We start from the raw sequence: 22120 nt of genomic DNA, 5'->3' as shown, positions 1-22120 counted from the left end.
TTTAATAAAAGAAATTTAATTTTTTGAAATTTTTTTCCAAAAAAAATAATTTTCTGGGAATAAATATGAATTTTCGAAATTTTTTTGTATAAAATATAATGTTAAAAATTTGGATTTTTCAAATTTTTTTACAAAAAATTTAATTCTAATATTTTATTTTTTTACAGGTGTTGATATTAATTTCATTTACCAAACATCGGAATTAAAAAACTGGATTATTTATCTCACTTTTTTTAGTTATCTTCTCTTATGATGACTAATAGTGTTCCGTTTCGGTCTGGAAATCCTAGACCGGTCTGGTTTGGTCCCAAAACAATTGATCTCGACCGAGTTTATAGATACATTGTTTATAACATGATATCATATATTTTTTCAGGTAAAATGACTCAATACGAAGTTTAAACAGAGATAGCTCGGATTAATTTTGATCCCGCTGTCTCTTATATTTAAACAGTATTTGTTCTAAATTTATTGTGTACTTTTGTTATTTTTTGAAAAAAAAGGTCTGTAATAATATATGATACCGAAAAAAATATGTCCATAAATTGAGACTGAATCAAAATCGGTCTACAATGTGAGACAAAAAAAAAAAAAAATAAGTCCACGGACTGAGAAACGAATTAGACGAAAAAATTGGTCCAATACGAGCAAGAAAAATCACTTAACCTGAACAGAAAAAAAAAAAAAAAAATCGGTGCTGGACACTAAACTAAGTTGTTCAAATGATGTTATACAACCTGTACATTTTCTATTATTTTATTTTACTTCAAAATATTTTCCGTATTATATTTTATTAATTTATATTGGAAAAAATTTTTAACCCATTTTTTTACATAATAAAAGTTCTAATTTAATTATATAAAAATCTAACAAAGAAGGGGATAAGTAGTTAACATAACACCCTATTATTTTTTGAATCTTGTTGTTCCAGATTACAAAAAAAAACTAATAATAAATAACATATATAATTATAAGGTAAAACATGTATTTAATGTTAAAATATTCAGAGGAAAAAAAGGCCGTGTGTCATTTAGAAAGAGTTCCACCGTTCTCATAAAATCTTCCAATATTCAAAGAAGAACATCAGAAAATAAAAAATTTAATTTTTACATTTTTTTGGAATAAGAAAATATTTTCTGTAAAAAGCATTAGATTTTTTTTTTTTTTTTTGAAAAAGATTTAATTCTAACATTTAATTTGTATTTTTATACAGCTGTGGATTTTTAATTCAAAAAATATATAATTGAAACTTTTTGCAGAAAGTTTTTATATTTCGTAGATAGTTTGAATTATTTTCCAAAGAATTTTATACTTGAAATATTTTTTTTTTAAATTTAAATTTTTGTAAAGATAAGAGGATATTTTAATTTTTTTTTTCAAAAAACTTTATATCTGTAATTTTTTCCACAAAGTAAAAGTTCAAGTACCCGGAGCCTATTTGGATCCAGGATAATTCAAATTTACCTATACTATACTTGAGTACTTTTGATCCAGATGTAGGACACGTCCTATGCTTATTATGTGATTCTATAAACTTTTTAAAATCCAAAAAAACACCTTTGATGTTTCTTAAGAGTACTCAAAGAGTTTGAATGAACAAAGTCTGTTCAAATCCTGGATAATACAAATCTAAATATACTATATATTATCTTTTTATAAAGGAATACTATTAACTTTCTTAATATACCTACGGAAAATCCAACGGATCTTTTTTAAGAGTACCCAAAGTCTGGTCGGATCCTGGATAATACAAATTTGACTATACAGTACCCATGTACTTAGGATACGGATCCATGACCCGTCTAATCTTTATTAAGCAATACTATAAGCTTTTTAAGATCCAGTAGATCCCTCAGATCATTTTTGAGATCTGTTAAAGTTTGGGTATCCAAAGCGGGGGTTGGCTTCGAATATTTTCGAATAATACAAATTTATTTATACTGTACTTGCATAATTCGGACAAGGGTCCAATACCCGTCCTATCTCTAAGTACCGATTAGTTATTCCACTCTCCTGGATATGTGCCTGCTTAATTATTACTTCAGTTATATTCGCAATAATCACATGATGACTTTCCTACTCCGTCTAATAAATACCAATTCAATCAGTTAAAGACGCGAAAAGGTGGATTTTAATTCAACCAGTGAAGAGAATATCATATGAAGGAAATCATTTTAATGTTCGTTATGTATGTTATTACAGAAAATAAAATATTTTTTAAACAATACAAAAAAAAAAAAAAAAAAAAGAAGACTAACATTTAACGTTTTTTAAATCTGTTTTAAAATTAAATATCACTCCTAGATTAATCAATGAACAATATACATAATAATTCTTTTTAAACTTTAAAAATGAAGAGAAATCCTCCGGAAACCCTAGAATGATTGCGTGCATTCATATTATAAAGTCTACATTTAAATAATGTTAAGCCCATGATGCTCTTCTAGGATCAAGGTAATATGAAATTATGTCTTATATTACTTAACAACTTTGCTAATTAAAAAAAAATAATGTTTTTTTGGCAATTTCATTGTAAGATTTTCATTTCTTTGGCTTCAGCGGAAGTTAACTCCAACTGAGTTACGGCATGTTCCCTCTTCATTGTGATAGGAAGGAAGGAAAGAGAGAGAGGAAGGGCGAGCGGGCGGGCGGGTGAGTCGAAAAACAGTAAAAAAATTATGGCGTGCGTTTATTTGTTCAAACTACATACAATTAGTTTTTGTATGACTTTTTAAGAATCAAGTGAGGAGGGACTTGGATTCCTGATACTTAATAATCATCATTCTTCCTTGAACCACAAGTACCATTTTGTTATTGATATACTATTAAAAGGCTTTAAAAGTGTACTATTGATAGAGCCTTTGTGAGAGTGTTTGAGTAAGTTTTCTCCTCTTCAAAAGCTTTCTAAACTCGTTGTCATAGTTACCAATCAAACTTTAAAGGGACATAAGTGGGGTTGATTAGTGCAATTCCTTAAGGAAATTGATAGAATGCCATTTAAATGAATCGAATATCCGCCATGTCACCTTCCTCTTTTTCAAAATCCGGGATCCATCATCGCTCTGAGGATGAAATGAAAAGGATTTTTCTGGATCGCCTCCTGGCGAGTCGCAACAATGGAATCGTCTCTAGCGGAAAGAGTTTAGAAGACGAAGATGAAGAGGACGAAGAAGATGAAGAAGAGGAGAGCTACGGACGAAGAGCCGTCGCACAAAAGGACAGGGATTTGGTTCTGGCAGCAGAGTTGGGAAAGGCTCTCCTAGAGAAAAATGCAGAAATGATTCAACAAAATGAAAAAATGACGGAGGAGTACTCTCTTCGACTTGAGGTAAGACTACACATCCTATCCTGGCTTTGTAAGAATATCCTTCCGCTCATTAAATATGTAGGGGAGAGAGTAATGGAACAATAATCGTGATCACGATGATGTTGATAGTAATGAAGAATGTTCGTATAATGTGTTATGTCTAGAGAACGAACAAAATAATGTTCGTTTGGGAACAAAGAGCGTTTTTATTTTATTTTTTTTATCTCTTGTTTCATTTTGATATATTCCCCACGATTCACTTCAATGAATTTATTAGTTCATTTTATTCTACATTTCTCTACAACAATAAATACCAAAGGAGTGCAGAGCCTTTGTCATAAATCATATGATCCTTCTCTCCAGACCTCGATACTTAAAGTTACTATTAGTATCTGTACTTAAACTTTGCATACGCTTAAGCTACTTTTTCCCAGGTGTAATTGACTTAAAAATAACACATTGACAAGGAGGGAAAAGTCACTACTAAGAGGATAAATAAATTATAATGATATATATTTTGTACATTGAGGCTATGTAATAAATGTCAGTACCTTTTACCACAGTTAGACTTGCGTGTCTTGAGGTTCATGATGATAAAGGTGAATTACTGAATGAACATGGCGTTAAATAAAAAGAAAAAAAAAGAAGTATATGTATAAAAAATATCTCTAGACATTGAAAGTCCTATTACTTTAATAAGGAAAATTAAAAGAAATTTCGTTTTTATATAACGTTACATCATACCACAGCCATATCCCCAAAATATGAACAATTCCTTCCTATTTACAAACAGCTATTGATCAATGATATCCTTGCTCCTTGTTATAAGCAGGGATGCTAATCGCTAGCATTTTAGGTATTAAAAAGAAAACGAAAATCTACAGGGTAATCTGTACAATTTGATGAGTGTTTATGAGAAGGGCAGCTTAGTTGTCATCTGTTTCAATAATTGCCATCTGGAAAATTTGAAGAGGTTTTGGGAGAGGAGCAGTTTAGTTATCATAACGTTTCATTAGATGTGCTACAATCAGCTGTGACGAGGGGGTTAAGTAAATAAACAAGGAAATTGACAAGAATGACTCAGATGTTAATCCTCAATTCGACTCGGAGCCTTACAAAGACATAAAATTACAACTCCGTAAAAAATCCTCAGTGTTACTCTCCGTCTTTTATGAGCAGGCACAATGTTCAATCCAATTTAGAATATATCAATTATAGCTTGTATGTAGTAGAAAAGGAAGTTCACTCTTCGGTAATTAAATAATAATGATAGTAGCGTAGGAAAAGAAAATTCATTCCTCAGGTTGTCAACTCCCAAAAAATACTAACAAAAAAATAAAACCAAACGAGCTACAAAATGCTACCGCTTAGCATCACTGACTAGAAGATTTGATTCGTTGAACTCAAATTATTTATTGCAGTGACACAAAATTACATCACTTACATAAAAACATTATTTATTTACTCCAGTCCAGTTTAATTACTGGTCCTTCGGATTGTAATTACTAGAACTGACTATAAGAAGAAGAATTAAAGTCGTGTAACGCCATCAAGGACAGCACTTTATCAGTTTTATGATTGATGTGCTGGACTGAAATGAACGGAACTGGAGTCTTCCAATCTAAATAAGGAACAACACAACACTACTTATCAGTGTTCTACAGTATGATTGGTTGAAACCTTCGAATTACCTCTTGTTAAACTATCAAAAAATAATATTTCCACAGTTGGAATACATTGGCTAACTGCTACCAACTGGTTTTGGGGCTTTTTTCTCCAGATGTTTCTTTTTGGAGGGGGAAAGGTTTTGATAAACAACAAAGGTCGCATCGTGATAATTTTTCAATAGTTGTGAAAAATAATACATTCCTCCTTCTTTTTAGGAGGAAGGGTTAAGAGATACAATAAATATTTCTATGTGACTCTTAAAATCATGTCTTTTAGACAGCCTTTAAAGTAATTCAGTAATATATGTTTTCCCTTCCAATTTGTACAAACATAAATATGCTCTACTTTTAATATTTAAACATTGACAAACTACAAACGCGAAGGGATTGTTGATATGACTTTGAGTTTTTCCTTTTTATACTATAAAAATAAAAATGTTTTTACAATCTTCATAATACTTAATTACCTAGAGTCTTCAGTGATCAACATATTTTCTACGTTTTGTTTGTCTACCACAAAAAGAAAAATACATACATGTATATACAACTACATATATATATAGAAGAATAAAATATTCAAATTAACTTTTTCTACAAATCTCAAAATTTGTTTGACCTTCAAAATAAATTAAAGGTCATTTAGAGGAAGTCTTAGAGACAAAACCTATATATTATTGATTTATTCTTTTCAATTCATAAGTAATCACACACTTTCAGTTATTTATTTCTTTAAAAAAACACACAACAGTAGTTTTAGTATGTTTCTTAAATCATAACCAGCATTTTTTCCCAGTCTGGATAATATATTCGATAAGTACATTTTGCACAAGTTGCAACTTGGATAAGCAAACTGTACAAGTTCCAACCAAAAAATGAGATGATTAATTTTAAATGGAGTACTTACAGTACGGTGGATACAATAATTGAACCTTCCATGGATTCATATGTTAATGCTGTAATTACAGACTATTTTAATAAAACATTACTTAAAAATAAGAGTATTTTATAGAACATACTCAAGTTCAAATCTCCAGCGGTTTATTACTTATTTGAAATGATAATATCAATGTATAGTTGGTAATAAGAAGGACCAATGTTCTTATTAAATAATCCATTTTCAGACGAATCAATTGTATCTTGCTCAATTTTCTCATACAAGTTGCAACTTGTACATACATCTAAACTTTTAAATGAATGTATATATCGGGTGTTGTTCAAAAAATTGTTTAATATTTAACAACAAAAACAAAAAAAAATACTAAAATATACCCCAAAATCTGTAGACAAATTTGTATTCCCAATCAATGAAGCTTCCTTTTCAAGTGTTTGATAAAAATTGAATGAATGAAAATCAGTGAGCAGCGAAGAAATAAATTTGTTTGGCGCAGATTTCGTTCAAAAGACCAATGGCAAGATACTTCTACCTGATACGGACTCTATATGGCGATTTCACAAATTGACAAAAAATTATCAAGGAGTTGATCAAATATTCAAAAAATATTTAATGCTTGTACAAAATTTAGGCCCAGAACCGATGCTATTGGAAGTTATAGTATAATTGATTATGCTATTGTCTTTCAAATTTAATAGTGATATGACTTTTAAGTAAATAGTTTGTTTATCAACAATGCGCTCAGTATGTTGGAGATTTAGGGCCATAGCCTATGGTTTAATAAAAGCTATTGGAGAATGTAATGAATAGCAGAGGGTGCCCACGTTGTAGGGCTGAGTAGAAACAAGGAACGATGTTGGAAGAAAGGGATAGAGAAGGAGATGTAGAAAGAGATATAAGCAGAATACATGAGGGGATGGATAAAGTAAAATATATATATATATATAGACAGATAGAAAAGAAAGAAAGAAGGAAACAGAAAGGACAGAAAGAAGGGAAAAGAGGTATTCTTTTTGTGGAACATAGCCTTTTAATGACCTTGGAGTCCCAAAAATATCATGGATATAATAAATATCAAATAATAGGAATTCTATTTTTTAAACTTTTTTGAGAACAGCTGGAGATTTTTAAAATTTTTATTTTTTATGAACCCTTGCGGATTTCGGAAATTTTTCTACAAATTTTTTAATTTTTAATGAATAAGTGTGGATTTTGGAATTTTTTTTGAGAATAGACATAGTTTTCTGAAATTGTTTTGTCAAGCGTTATAAACTTTTGAAACTTTTATTCAGAATTAGATTATATTTTTAAATTTTTTTTCAAAAAATTTCATATTAGAATTTTTTTTTCAAATTTTACAAAACAGAAGTTTTAATTTTTTCACTTTTTTCCAAAGAAATTCCAAAAACCAAACCCCCTCTAAAATATGATACCTTGGACCCCCCTGATAGCAAAATGGTATTTTTAAACTATTATTTGAAATATTAGAGAATTGGTATCGGAATGGACATCGGAATTTTAACTAGAACCGCATCGGAATTGGCATCAGGGTTTCTTTTGGAATCGGCCCATCACTAGATAATACCAAAAAAAGACTAATATTATGCTCGTATATTGGATAAATTTCGTTATTTGAAATTTGAAATGAGTTCACCATATCGGACATTTTTCGTACACACCATGTATATTTATACTATACAAGGATGCATATGTCTACTTCATATATCCATACGATGTGTTGAAGGCCATGAAATTATTCTATTACTAAATATCAAGGCCATTAGTATCCAGGCATCAAGAATAAAATTCCAATTTGAATATGGCTGATGAAGATGACAATGCTCATGTTCGTAGAGTAGTAGAATGTGTAATGTTGATTTGATTGACATTTAACTCATTTGTCAAACTGATAAAAGATTACTATGTAGGTAATATGTAGTCCAGTTATTTTGGTGTGATGTGGTTGAATTCTAGCAGGCGACATAAAATATGTAAAACCAGAGTAGACAATGCACCGTTTTACACTACATAGGTAGATGATGTGAACATACCATAAAATCATTAACAAAAGGTTAATTGCTAGCAGGTGATGATCACAACGATTTCATAATGACATTATATAATCCATATCATCATTTATCAAAAATAAGGCCTATTATCCAGATAATTTGAAAAATGTTGTTATGACTTTTCCTCTCATAGCTGCTTTCAGCCATGATATGAAAGAAATTCACCCATACCCCACTCCGTAATTAGCAATGATATAGGCAGGAATTAGGACAATATGGATCCTCAATTCGACTTTTAATAAGTACAACAAGGCCTTACACTAATAACTCTAAAACAAATCTTAAGTATTAATCTTCGTCTTTCATACACTAGTGATTATTATATATACAGTATTGTTCTCTCTTAAAGACTATAATGATGGTAGGTAGTAGCTCTGAAGATGAAGAAGTCATTTCATTTTTTCTCACAAAAAACCGACACAAATTGTAAAAAAAAAAACAAAAAAAAGAAGAAGAAAATAATTATAGGGACAACTCTGATATAGCTAACTTTCAAAGCTTGAATCACTATATCCCTCCCAATATTGTAGATAATAAACTCCAATTTAGCTATCATCCTTAGCATTGCTTAGTCACTAGATTCTAAGTTTTTTTAAAATTTATTTATGTCTATTATAAAATGTATGTACCAGATAGTACATTTTTATGCTTAAATATCCTCAATTCAGCCTAAAAATTTGGCTTACATAATAAAGTTTATATTTTAATGATATCCTACATAGTATTAAAATAACTTAAGGGGGTGATGTACGGGACGCTTAGAAAACAATTATAAAGTACATTTGTTTAAAAAACGGAGACAGATACATACTTTTGAATAACGCACCTATGGTCAGACCAGATTCCTGGGGTTTTGAGCATAAGTTAAATTTTTAGTTAATAAATTGATTTTTTTTTAATAAAACAAAATCGATTCCCTGTGTCTCAAAGTTTTTTTAAAATCATGAGTTGTCAATTCGAAAATGCAACAAAAAAAATGGAAAATCCAAAAAACGAATTATTGTACGAATGGCAATGGCAAGACGATAAATAAATCAAATAGGCAAACATTTAAAAAATTGCTTTGTATTTACTAAAATCAGTGGGTATCAGTGGTAAAATATGTTGCAATTGAAGAGTGTTAAAAAGGGGTGTAGTTTTGATTATATATACATCAAATGGGCAGAAAAAAAACATAAATGTTTTATACAAGAAGGTTTTACAATAGAAATTTACCTATTGTATAATTATAGTTTATGGTAAATTGTTATAATTTAGAATTTTAGCATAAAAAGAATCTTTTTAATATGTATTTCGTGCTAGTATACCTAACTATTTTACTGCACTTAGAGATGATACAGCTTACTAAAAATGCTGTTGTGTACTAGTACTTGCAGCTATTGAAATAAAATGTTGTTAGAATCATATTCTTTATAAGCTAATAATATGGATTGCAGCAAATAGCAGTGTAAAATCAGAGGCGTCCAAAAGAGGTGGACTGGAGGGGCCCCCCAAAAAAAAAAATATAATAAATATTTTTTTTCTTTTTAATAGAATTTGTTTTCGTTACGCGGCCAAATTATACGGCAGTACACAAAATTTAATATTTGTTTTTTAAAATTTAATTACAAAAATTTAGTTTTTCGTGAAAAAATGTGGGTTTTTGAAAAAAAAAAATTTAAAAAAAATTAAAGTTCTATTTTAGAAATTTATTTCCAAAAAAATTAATTTTTCCCAATTGCTATTGGTTTTGAATTTTTAAAATCCCCCCTCCAATAAAATCCTACGGACACCCTTGAAAATAGTTACAATTTCTCTGAATGATTGCAATCCTTCATTGCAGATGGGATTGTTAAAGCCACATAACATAGATTCACACTGAATAGATTATAAATTGATAGAAAATTAGTTTTAGCATATTGTTGCTTGTCTATAAAATGGAAAAATATTGAAAAAAAATAAATATATACATACCGGTAGTTGCATAAATACGCAGACAATTTGTGGCAAATAATTAAATGTGTCATAAAATTCGTATGACGTATTTTTTTTGAGAATGAAATAATAATAGAGAATTGATTCTGGTATAAAATTTAATATAATTACTGAATATAACCGCCATCAGCTGCTATGACACCCTTCAAGCGCCCGCGGAAGGCCTTGCACACATTGATGATGTAATGGTGTTCATGGCTGCCCATTGCTCATTGACACTGGCCTTCAATGAGTCCAAATTCGGGTGGCGGGTAGCACAGGCCTTCTTCTCAATTTGCAACCATACATTGTAGTCAAGGGGATTCAAATCAGGTGATTGAGGTGGCCAAATGTTTTTGTTCCAAAATGGCATGTTGGCAGCGAGCCAATCCTGAGTCATTCCAGAGGTATGGGCAGGTACTCCATCCTGCTGGAAGATAAAGGGGCCTATTAGAGATCTTGAGGGCATATGGAAGGACCTTGTCCTTCAAAATCTCCAAGTAGGCCTATGATTTTAGTCTGATTTTGCCTCATCATTCATCGTAAACGACTTTGTTTGATGCGAGTAAGAAAAACAAAAACAAAGCCAAAAGATTTACCAAGTTACTTGTACTGGAGTTTTTTATTTCCTGTCACAGAACCACTAAATATAAGTGTTTAAAAATTAGTCTGCGTATTTATGCAACTCCAGGTATATTGGCAGAATCAAATAACTTCATCCATCATAACCCCCAAAAAGTCATTTTTTTAATGTTTTGCCCGTCAGTATGTTTTCACGCTGGATCAACTATTGGTGGGATATCCTATTTTATCCGCCCATTATATGTGTTTTATGTAGGTCAATTTTACATAAATTAATTATTGAGAAAATGTTTTAAATACCTAATTATGTTGATCCAATTTCATTGTAGATATATTTAGAAATGAAGTCAATAAAAACGTTTTACATGGAATAGGATAAAAAAATAACCTAAAAAAAAAAAAGAAGGAATTTTCAATTTGTATGAATGAACCATGTTAGATATAAAAGTAAAATATAGGTCAATTTTGAAAGGATTTCCGGCATTTTAAATCCAAATTTCAAAGTGAGACACTCAGATATTCGACTCTCTCTTATACCAAAATAACAATCAACCATTCTTTGCACCATAGCAAATAACAGGAAGTAATGTATTTACATTTAAACAAAAATATATATACATATAAGTCATAGAGTTTAATCGTAGGGATTTGAGAAGGAAATACGAGCTTTTATAGCTAGTGAGTGCCTTCTATCCTTTTACAGGATGATACACGATTGATCTATTAAATGTAATTTTATTTTTTTGTTCTTTTAAGTACTTCCTAGATGAGGTTATAACTTATTTATTAATAAGGACAGATAACTCTTTAGGATTTGTGATATTGTCAATATATATCAACATATAGTGTCACTAGAAAACGATTTCCGGATTAAGTAATTAGTCTTTTACTCTCCCATTTAATGGCATTATTAGAAAACTTAGACTCCAAGCTTTCAAAAGATATGTAACTCGAGGCAGTAGATCTAAATATGTCAAAGCAACAATTACAAAAACAAGGAATTGTTGGTTTACTCTACGCCAATATGGGTCTATCTGACACTCTGACTCTTAAACAGGAGGATTGCTAGGTGAATTAAAGAATTGGAAGGACTCATCCAAGCAACAGCTATGGTTTTTGGTATAATCGCATCAGATGGCAGAGTCATGCCCTTTTACACTGTCAATGAGCCAAGAATTGACTCTAATGCCTACATCCAGGTGTTCCAGGACGTTGTTAGCCCCTGGATTAACACCTCATATACCAATGGAGCATATGATTTACAAGAAGATGGTGCTTCTTGTCACACTTACAAAAAATCTCTAAAATTGTGCTCTGAACAATTAAAAAAAGTTGGGTAAATGAGATGCGGCTCCCTCATCACAAGACCTTCATCCGTTCGGTTTTTATTTCTGGGTCGTATCCGAAAGGAGGGCTTATCACGTCCGACATTCAATTGTTAATACATTCAATGACTCCATAATCATGGAATTTGGCGAAATTGAGCCAAAATATATCCGTTGGGATATATTTTGGCTTTCACAAAATTTTTCTTTCTGAAAAAAAAAATATTGTAAAAAAAAAAAAAAAAATTGGTGAAGAACACTTATGAAAAAAAAAAAAAAATTGTGATTTTTTTTTTCACTTTTCACGAGTTTTCACACTCGTCTCGAAAAATGTGCAGTAGGTGATGTCTCAAATTTTTCAGATTAAATTAAATTATGGATAAACTCCAAACGTTATTAAGGTTCATTGTATAAGTTTCCCTACAGGTCATACCTTCTTTTTCTATCTTGCAATGAGAGACAGCAATGGTGGATAGTTGAAATTCAATTATTGGAAACTTTTAAAAATAAGGATATACCTTAGCAAATCGAAAAATACATTATTGGATTAGGAGAAAAGCGAACTTGACTTTTTCCAGATGTTCGGACAATTAGCACTTTGAAGGATCATTAAAGTAAATGGAAGGTCTCATTAGTTGAATGAAGTTGTGAGTTTGTCTCCTATAAAGTATTCTAGGATGAAGAAAGGACTTGGAGTCGATCTGTGGACTAAAGGAAGAGGTCGGAGGAGATCAAATCACATTAAGTAAATCACTACAACTTTTTCTTGTATCTACCATTAAAGTATAAATACAGGATGAACGTAATATGTATCATGAAGAAGAACTTATAAGTCATCAAATCCATTAACTTCTACAATATAAAATTATGATCAACATACATAAATAGAAATATAACGTACAAACTATTTTGATGGTCTAATCCTACTGAAAGTTCGGTCCTATCCACATTTTCTTGGATCCGTGTCGGTTCGGATGTTTAGACCTAAATACTTGGGGATTTTTTTTTTGTACCCCAACTTTCGGATCCAGACCCAAAACTAAAATAAGGCAGAAACTTATTTCGAATTTTTAAGCATTTTATCCAGTTTTCACACTTAATTTAAATAGGATTAAGATTAAATTTACATTTATACTAATTACGGGCACCGAAGGAACAAATTTTTGTGATAATATTGGGGACGTTATTACTATTAATGTACCTTGAAATCTATCCTCCGAAAAGAAACAAAACAAAAGGCCCAAAATCAGTTCGTAGTTGCTCAATTCTTCCAACTATAGAATTATTATTGAATAATATTTGATACAGCTAGTTAAGAAATAATTCGTATCCAACCAATAAATGTTAAGAACACTGATTAAAGAAAGAAAAAAAAAAGCCTCGACAGTTTACAACAAAATACTATGCACATTTTAGTGTTTTTGTGCATGGCGTGACCTCCATAACACAAAAATATACAATATATTTTGTGGTTTTTTTTTCTCTCTTTAAGTGCTTTGAACGTTGATTAGTTGAATTATAATTATTTCCTTTTAAACAATGAACAATTATTAACAATCATTGAGCAATTGTTCCATATTTGAAAAAATTGGCTACAAATCAACTGATTTTTAAATCTTTTTGTGTCTTTTTTTGGGGGAGGGAGTTGTGTGATACAATAAAGTTAACAACGTGTGGAATCATCACACGATGCAACTTTTTCTATAGATGTCGCTCTGTTCACTAATCAAGATAAACAAATATATGCTCGATATGGACAAAATATTTTCGGTACAACTAGGATTATGTTTTAAACAATTCTTGTATTAGCTTTTGAAAATGTGGAAAATCCCTCGGATCTCTTATATGACTCGTAAAAGTTCAAGTGTCGGAAGACCGTTTGGGTCTCAGATCTTTTTGGATATTACAAGTTCACATAATCTGTACTCGGGTACTTCGTATCTGGGTTTAAAACCGTCATATCTCTAATCCTAAGTGAAAACTTATGTGAGCACTTGTGATCAATTGAGTCGAGATCCTCTTCCCCTACTCCAATAATATTTTATCACTTTTCAAAGTTAGATCCTTATTATTAAAAGGTTGGGAGGATTGAATTTCAACTATCCTCTGTCGCTGTCTCCATTTTCTATATAGCAAGAAATAGTATGACGAGCGGGCAAACTTATACAATATACCCTTCTTTTATGTAATTTAATTAATATTTATATTTATCAATGAGTGATGCAGGCTAATTTTTAAATTATAAAAACGGATTCTTTTTATATCCACACTGTACTTATATAATTGACCGCTACATTGTGTAGGTTTTACGGTAGATAAAGTCCCAGTAGTGCCCACAAGGGGACTAACAAAAAGCCTCTCTTCATCATTTTTAATAAAGTTATGGCAGTAGTAATAGAATTCATTATTTTTTGTGGTAAAATATATTCGTAACTTTTTAAATAAAATTAATTTTTCGTTGTCTTTTTTTTTAAACAATGGATTTTTACCTTGAATATATATTTTTATTTTCATATACTTTACTTACATAGGCAGATACAGTCGGTTCGTATGATCTTCATATTATAAAATATATGTGTTGTGTTGTATATGTAGATTTCACTTTCTTGAGAGGATTTGCCTCTTTTAGTAGCATACAGTCTTAATATTTCCTTACTCCTTCACTCAGTACGACTAGAATACATATACCAAAAGGTCTCACACATCTTCAATCTACATACCTACATACATAATGTATGTAGATATCATCAGATTTTTTTAGATTTTTGTGATCTTATTTTGGAGGGAAAAAATTATATATATTATAAAAGTGTTTTAATTTGAATAAAGTAAGAATTGATCAAGGGAGTCTCTTACAGATAATCGTTTTCTACAATGAGAGAATTGATAGGTTCATGATTATACAATAGAATATAATTATAAACCCTACTAGTGTTGGGGTGGGGTCTGAAAATCATAGACCGGTCTGAGACCGTTGTGATTCGTAGTAGACCAAACAATTTAATTTGATCCTTTTAAGAAGATCATTTTGGACCGGTAACCTAGAAAAAATGAGTCTAGGTCGGCTCTAAAGAAAAAATTGGTCCGGCTTTATCCTTTTTATTTCTGATTAAAAGGTTTCATTAAGCAACCAAACGACAGCTGGGCATGTGTGGGCAACTAAAAAAGCCAACCCACGTGTGATCTCCTCCATGCCAGTGTCAGGCACCAGAAAGCTGCAGATACTGTTGGTGGCCTCTCTATCCGAACTTCCTACAAAATCAAGAAGTCCATTAGGATTTGCTCCAAGCTGCCATTATATCAGACCATGTAACGGACTTTCACTGTCAAGAACTGTTAATCTGTGGTCCGGCGTGTCCAGCCTCTTATTACTTGCGAATGAGTACAAATTGAATAAATCATAATGCTTTGTTTCCAAGATGTGAACATCTGCACAATAACGTTATATGAAATTAAATGTGTTATAAATCATATTTGTAAATCAGTATAGGTGAGAAAATCGTTCCATAGATTCTAACCACTACAGTGTGAGACTAGGAGCTAGACATAAATGTTAGATTACTAAATCCATCTACAAAAAATCCTTTAATTCCAAATGGAAAAAAATAGGCCTTGGTCTTAATCTCAACACTAATACCTACATATACCGTCATCATGGTGTTATCCACAAACAAAAATGTACACTCTATTCATTTGAAAGCCATCTATTTTACTAATATTATGTTGACTTCCCTCTCATTAGTGCTCCGAACATTGATTGGTTGAACTCCAATTAAATATCATTAACCTCGGAAGATTTACACCCTACTATTAAAGGAATGTTAATTCAACAACAGTTGGGAGGAAAGAAAGTTCAAAAATACAAAGTTATTCAAAGAAAATTAAACTTTTTGGAAAAAAATTAGAAAAATTGAATTTTTTGGATCAAAAATTAGAAAAAATAAAATAAAATTTGTAGGATAAAAAATTCAAATTAATTTAAAATTTAAATTTTTTGAAAAAAAAAAATCAAATATCAAATTTTATAGTCAAAATCAAAGATCATAAGAATATGCAGAAAACAACTGTGACAAAATAAATAAAATGATTTCAGAAATACATCTAGTCATTTATAAAATATTGATAGGAAAATATTTTGATATTATCCCATGTCTGGTGTCTTTTTCAAAAAAAGTTCATAGGTTATTAATAAAGTGTCTAAGTTTAATTGTAAGGGTAATGTGTGAATGATATTTTGGAAGAATAGAAAATTTGCCAGCGATCCAGGACAGGCCTTGTAATTAGGGATATACGGATATCAAAATTTCAGTTGATTCAGATTCTATCTTTATGAAAGATTTCGATACCAGTTCATTATTATTATTTTGTATAAAAAAATTATATAAACGAATAACAAAATTATTTACTTTTTTAAATTTTTATTATCTATTAATTAGGGCTGGACATGAAAAGACATAAATATATCAATCATAATTATGATTATATTTAGGTGTTAATAATTTGATATTAAAATTATCTAAAAAGTTATTTTTTCTCTGTAGTTCATTTAGTCCTCGTTAGCTCATATATACTGTCTACACTACAAAGTAGACTTTCATTTTCATTAGATGTACTTGAATTTTGTTTTGCAAGTTTTTTATTATATTATATTTTAAAATGAAAGAAAAAAAATATTCGGGGCTCGTTCAGGTAGAAGCTCCAGGTCTGAAGTTTGAAAAACAAATAGTCTCGACACAGTGTTTAACTAAACTATCGGAAAACAAACGATTATTTCAGAAAAGATTTTTTTAGCATTTCAACTGAGAATAATTATATAAATTTAACTTTAACTAATTAACTTAATCAAGTTAATTTAAAGCTAAGATAATGCAGTTTCAAAATCAATAAGTTAATTTAAAACTTAATTTTGATAAAAAAAATGACTAATTAAGTTAAAGTTAAAATAACGTTGTTTCAATAGTTAACTTGTTTAGTTAAAAGTTAATTAACTTAACATATCCAAGTTAAGTTAATACTAAAAATTTATAAATGCCTACTTTAAAAAGTTTATGAATGCCTATAATTCGATATGAGATATTATTGTTTGACTTAACCTTTTTTTACAATTAAAATAAATATATATCAATAATGCAAAGTTTGTTTTTCTGTATGTTGAAATTATGTGCAGTAATTTTTGAGTGTATGTCAACCTGCGTAGATAATTGATACTAAGAAATAATAATACAATCAAGCACGTTCATCATATGCAAAAGAAAAAAATAATGTGCTGTATAAATAAGGTGTGTTAAAATTAATGAAATTTTTGTAGGTGTTTAGGTCAACTCATATTTAAACAACTCTATACTTATCTATAGCTGAAGCTCATATTCAAAAACACTTTATAAATATATGAAGGTGACTTTAGATTAGGTTTATCATCGATATAATAGATTTATAACTTGGTTGTCAGTTCAAAGTATTTTTTAGCGTGAAGTTTTTTTTGTCGTCGGCTACCAAAACAATGTTTTATACTAGTCTAGCAAGCTGTTACCTTTATTTTTTAATCTTGAGGAACCAAAATTATTGAGTCTTGTATAACTACGTGTAAGTGTGCTCATGAAAAACTTAGAGTAACGATGATGATTTCTTGGAGAGTTTATATTATTAGAGGAAATCTTAGATGTTCATCAACACATAATAGCTCCCGATCATTCTAGTACTACCGCCAATTAATATATACATAAACACAACTATTTCATTTCATTAAGACATTTATGATACGGTTGTTTTAGTTCAATTTTTAAAGTAGGGATATCAAAAGCGCCAGATTCCATTGTAATACACTGTACACATTAGTCTTTTACAATTTAAAGAAGTAAAGAAATAGAGAGAGAACAACATTCGTTTTCATCGTCATGAAGGAGCATAATGACGAATGAGAAAAAGGCCCTTCAATTTGGCGTAAAAACATTTTACTTACTTATAATAGTTATGTATAAAATACACTCTCTGTGTTCCTCTATGTTATATTTAGCCATTTCTGTGAATTAAAAGGAAGTTTAAAGGGAAAGTTTTTTTTTTCTGCAGTTAGTAGGGTGACATACATAAAATAAGTCAAATAATTCCAGATTGATATACATATTGTATACCTTTGTAACATATCGTACTAATTTACATTTTAGATATAGGTACCTATGGAAGAACATAGTATGTATAATACAGGAACCCTGGAATAAACTGAAATGCCTTTTATATTAATTTACATCTGCCAACTTTTTTTTTCAAATAGAGTACTGTGTTTTGTCTTTCTTTTCGCCAAGTTTCGTTACGATAGCTAGTAAAAATGAATTACAAAGAACAAAATCAGAAATCATTGCCACTCTCCTTCAAACTCTAGAGGGCCCAAAGGAGATTGCAGACATTGATGGAATGCCTTTGGTCAGTGTCTATCTCGTAAAAAAAGATGTTGAAAACATCCTGCCTCCATCATGGTCTTTTGGGTCATCTGCAGTGACGGGAATAGAATGTCCCTCGGCTTTGTCAAACACAGAGGCCTACTTCAAAATGCTTTAGTACAATGTCTTACCCTAATTGAAGACCAATTGCCTCCTGGGTTATTGGCCAGAGCTCCAGGAGGTGGCAGGAATTGAAAGAGGGATGAGGCCTTTTGAGGTATCTAAAGGAAAGAACCTCACTGACCCAACGATTTTCTGGAGGAGACACTCAATATTGCATGATCAAAAAAATATATTATCTGCTCGGTGGTATGACATCCTGTTGCTTTGGGATGTTTAAAAAAAATCACAGTGCCCTCTATATGAGTAAAGTAGCTGTATTTGATAATAAATAATATTATGATTCCGGGAATTGTTGCGTTTTGCTGCCAGACGGCGGCGCTATTCTCTGTTACTTTGTTTAAAAGAGCAAACCCATTAGCCGTTTTTCCTGTTCTAATCCCTATACTTAGTCCCTTCTTTACACAGATACCTTCTTTCAATATTAGTATACAACGCTTGGGCCCATTGTGAGGAGTGTGACCATGTCCACCATGTTGGAGGCAATCAAAGAGCTTGGGGGAAGAAAGTATATATGAGGCCAAAAATGCAAGCACTCAAGGAAAATTTTATTCCTAGCTACTTTGTAGTTGTATTTTGAATACACTTTACAGAATAACATTAAAATTAATTATTCATCATTAACTTTGAATTATAAACGAAGGTACATTTGGGAATAGTGAATCTCTTACTAATTACACATACATGCGTGTAAGTACTAAGTTCTCGTATTCTATACCTCGCTCCGAAAGTTTATTCTACATACCAATTTATAAAGTAAGTAAAAAAGAAATAGTATTGCATAAAAAATATCAAACTACAGCATTATAAATGAGTCATCTTCTTATATTCTTATGTAATATCAACTGCGCAGAGTTTCATATTTCCAAGGTAGATTAAATGATTTTCCTACATGTTGTTATTTCTCTCCATATGTTTAGTAGACCATTCCATCTAATAGCCGCAGTAGTATGGCAAGATTAACATACCTAAACATTAGTATTTTTTAACTAGTATGATGACCTCATCTTCTAGTGTAGGAAAAATGGATTAATTATAAATTGTTTCACAAATATAGACTTCTTTTTTTTTCTTAAAATATGGAATAATTTTTGCAGTATTTTTGCAATGATTGTAAATATGGTGTGACGATGTTGCAACCAATAAATGATAAGATGCATTTTTAGATGAAGGAAAAACATAACAATATTTGTCATGAAGATAATAATTAAAATTCTATTAAATGTTTGATAAATAAAAAGTGTAATCATTATTTGAAAGAAGAAAGGAAAATTAGTAACTTGAATTGCATTTTGGGGCACATTATATAATCCACAGAATACACACTCAATCATCTCTTTTTTGCATACTAAGGACTATTTTTCTCTCTATTACGAATGGCCGAATAGTGATAAAGTGAATGAAAACACTTTATTTTTTAAGATTTATTCAAAAACTAAAACTGAGGAGTAGATACATTCATTAAGACTATGTCTCACTCAATTTAGCCTTCTTTGGGCTCAATAAATGCCTCAGTTTGGGTCCCTGAACCACACGGAGGTGCTGCAAACTAGAGCCCGATCTAATTTCTTGTATTCAGGGACGACTGTGTCGATAAGGGGCTTCCTGATGGTTTGAGGACCTCTGTCGATCTTTCAATATCAGATCAGGGGAGCTAGGGGGCTAAATATCCTTGGTCATCCAGTTGTAGCAGTGTTCCTGGAGTTCCTTGGGGTCTTTGGTTAAACACCAGTGCATTTCTCAACTCTAAAACCGTTCTCATGTCCATTATTACCTTCTATGAGACCTCAGCAATGCTAATATCTAGATCCTTGTTCACCAAAATCATCACGGCAGCGCTCCTGCATTTTTCGTCTGATAATATAAAGGGCTAGATTTTTTTTTTGTTTTCACTCCGTGATGGTGTTTTGTCTACTTAGTAAAGCATTGATATGCATATTTTACCAAATTGCGCATAATAACATTTTGCAATTTAGTCATCATATATGCCAGAAAAATCCGGAAAACGAAAACACTGGATTTCGTTCTTACATCCTGTAAGGATTTAATTTAGAGATTTAACCGTCCTGTCATTTATCGCATCCGACGTAGATGCCGTTCCCTGCATCATTCCTAAATAACGTCTATATAGTTTTACTCCAGTGACGTCATTATGGATCGATCTCCGCTATCAACACCACATTATCTCGCTAAGTAGTGATGGATCGATCTAAAAAACTAGAAACATTGCAGTTCTATATGTCCAGACTTAATAAAAAGTGTGTGTCCAAAGATTTGCCTTCATCGGTCTTTTATGGTAACAACAAGAGCTGTAATGAAGTAGTTAGTGACTAAGGAATTTCAGCTGTTCAGCATAACCTCTTTCAAAGAAACAAAATACCTGAAGTTTAAAGTAGGAAATATCTGGCCAGGACGTGAAATACTCCATTATTATAATAGTTCTAGCTATAATTCATTATTACCTCCATGAACAAAGTTGAATGAAGTTTATGTTTTGTCCAATTTTTGTTGTTTTATTAGTCACCAGGATTACGGCAAAAGTTTCGGATCGATTTTGATCATACTTGGTAAGAAGATTATATGTGATCGTGGGAAGAGACCATTAAATTTTGAGAAGGACCATTGAAGGATAAATGAGATCGGACCAAAAGTAAAAAAGACTGAAAGAGAAATAATGATGAGGAACTCAGTCCTAGAACCGATTCAACACTATCACTAGCACAAAAATTTACATAGTATTTGGTTGTCTTCCTTCTTTTTCCCTAATCAATGTCCTGAAAGTTGATTGGTTGAATTATAATTAGCGCTTGTAAATAAGCTGTGATCCATTTCAAATAACTATTGAATAATAATTGATTGCATGGTTGTGAAGACTAAATTAATTTTAGGACTTTTTTCTGAGTTTATTTTTATATGAGATGTTGCAAAATATTCAGATTTAGGTCACGACATGTCAAACGTCATAACTTTTATTGTATCAGGCAACCTTTCTTCCGAAAGAAACAGGAAAAATGGTCCAAATCAGTGGATATTTTTCCGATTCTGAACCAATTCTTCCCAATAATGAAATTATTGTTCAATAATTGTGAGGTAGCGCTGTGGTCAGTGATCCAATGTTTATAATAAAAATAAATATACACTAAAAACAGAACAAAGTCAAACTATTCTCATGCATGTAAGATGTTTAATCTAATTCAATTGATCAATAAACCGAGGTACATCACAATAATATTGATAAAAATAATGTGCCGGAGTGGGTGTTTTAAAAATTGGTACTTTTTTTTTTATTACATTTAATAGATACAGGACGTGGAACAGATTCAAATCCCTCATCGAGGGCCTATTCAGCCCCAATGTAATAGAAACATAATAAATTTTAATTGGCAACATTGCCTATGATCTAACAATTTGATCTCGTAGTATGTAGATGATAATTGGACGTCATTACATGGGTACATGTTGTATCACTAATAGATTAAATTATAATCAGCATGTGTTCTGATTTGTTAACGACTCTCATTTTTTTTATTTACAAAATGACAAATTGAATGTGATAATGATTATGTAGGCTGATAAAATGGTTTGATCAATATCCAAATTACATATAATGTCTGCACATTAAAAACAAAAAAACTTTACTCTGCTTTTAAGGCTGTAATTAAATATAAATTAAAGGTGTATATTTTAAAATAGTCAATTACAGATTACCTTGGAACAAATAAATGTAACGACAGATTGTAATAATATCCATAATGACTTTTTTTTTTTATT

General features: G+C 30.8%; 1 protein-coding gene across 1 annotated transcript in view; it reads left to right on the top strand.

The window, feature by feature from the left end:
• Positions 1–2708: 2708 nt before the first annotated feature.
• The window catches only part of LOC121127571 (BICD family-like cargo adapter 1), a 65019-nt gene continuing 45607 nt past the window's right edge, over positions 2709–22120 (top strand). The window contains exon 1 of the mRNA XM_040722986.2: positions 2709–3328. Within this exon, the coding sequence (XP_040578920.1) occupies positions 3002–3328 (327 nt within the window). The 5' untranslated portion in view covers positions 2709–3001. The remainder of the gene's footprint in view (positions 3329–22120) is intronic.

This window comes from Lepeophtheirus salmonis, chromosome 13, assembly GCF_016086655.4.
Source record: "Lepeophtheirus salmonis chromosome 13, UVic_Lsal_1.4, whole genome shotgun sequence".
NCBI lineage: Eukaryota > Metazoa > Arthropoda > Copepoda > Siphonostomatoida > Caligidae > Lepeophtheirus > Lepeophtheirus salmonis.
The sequence above is the reverse complement of the archived record's forward strand: the minus strand, read 5'-3'. Positions and strand labels throughout refer to the sequence as shown.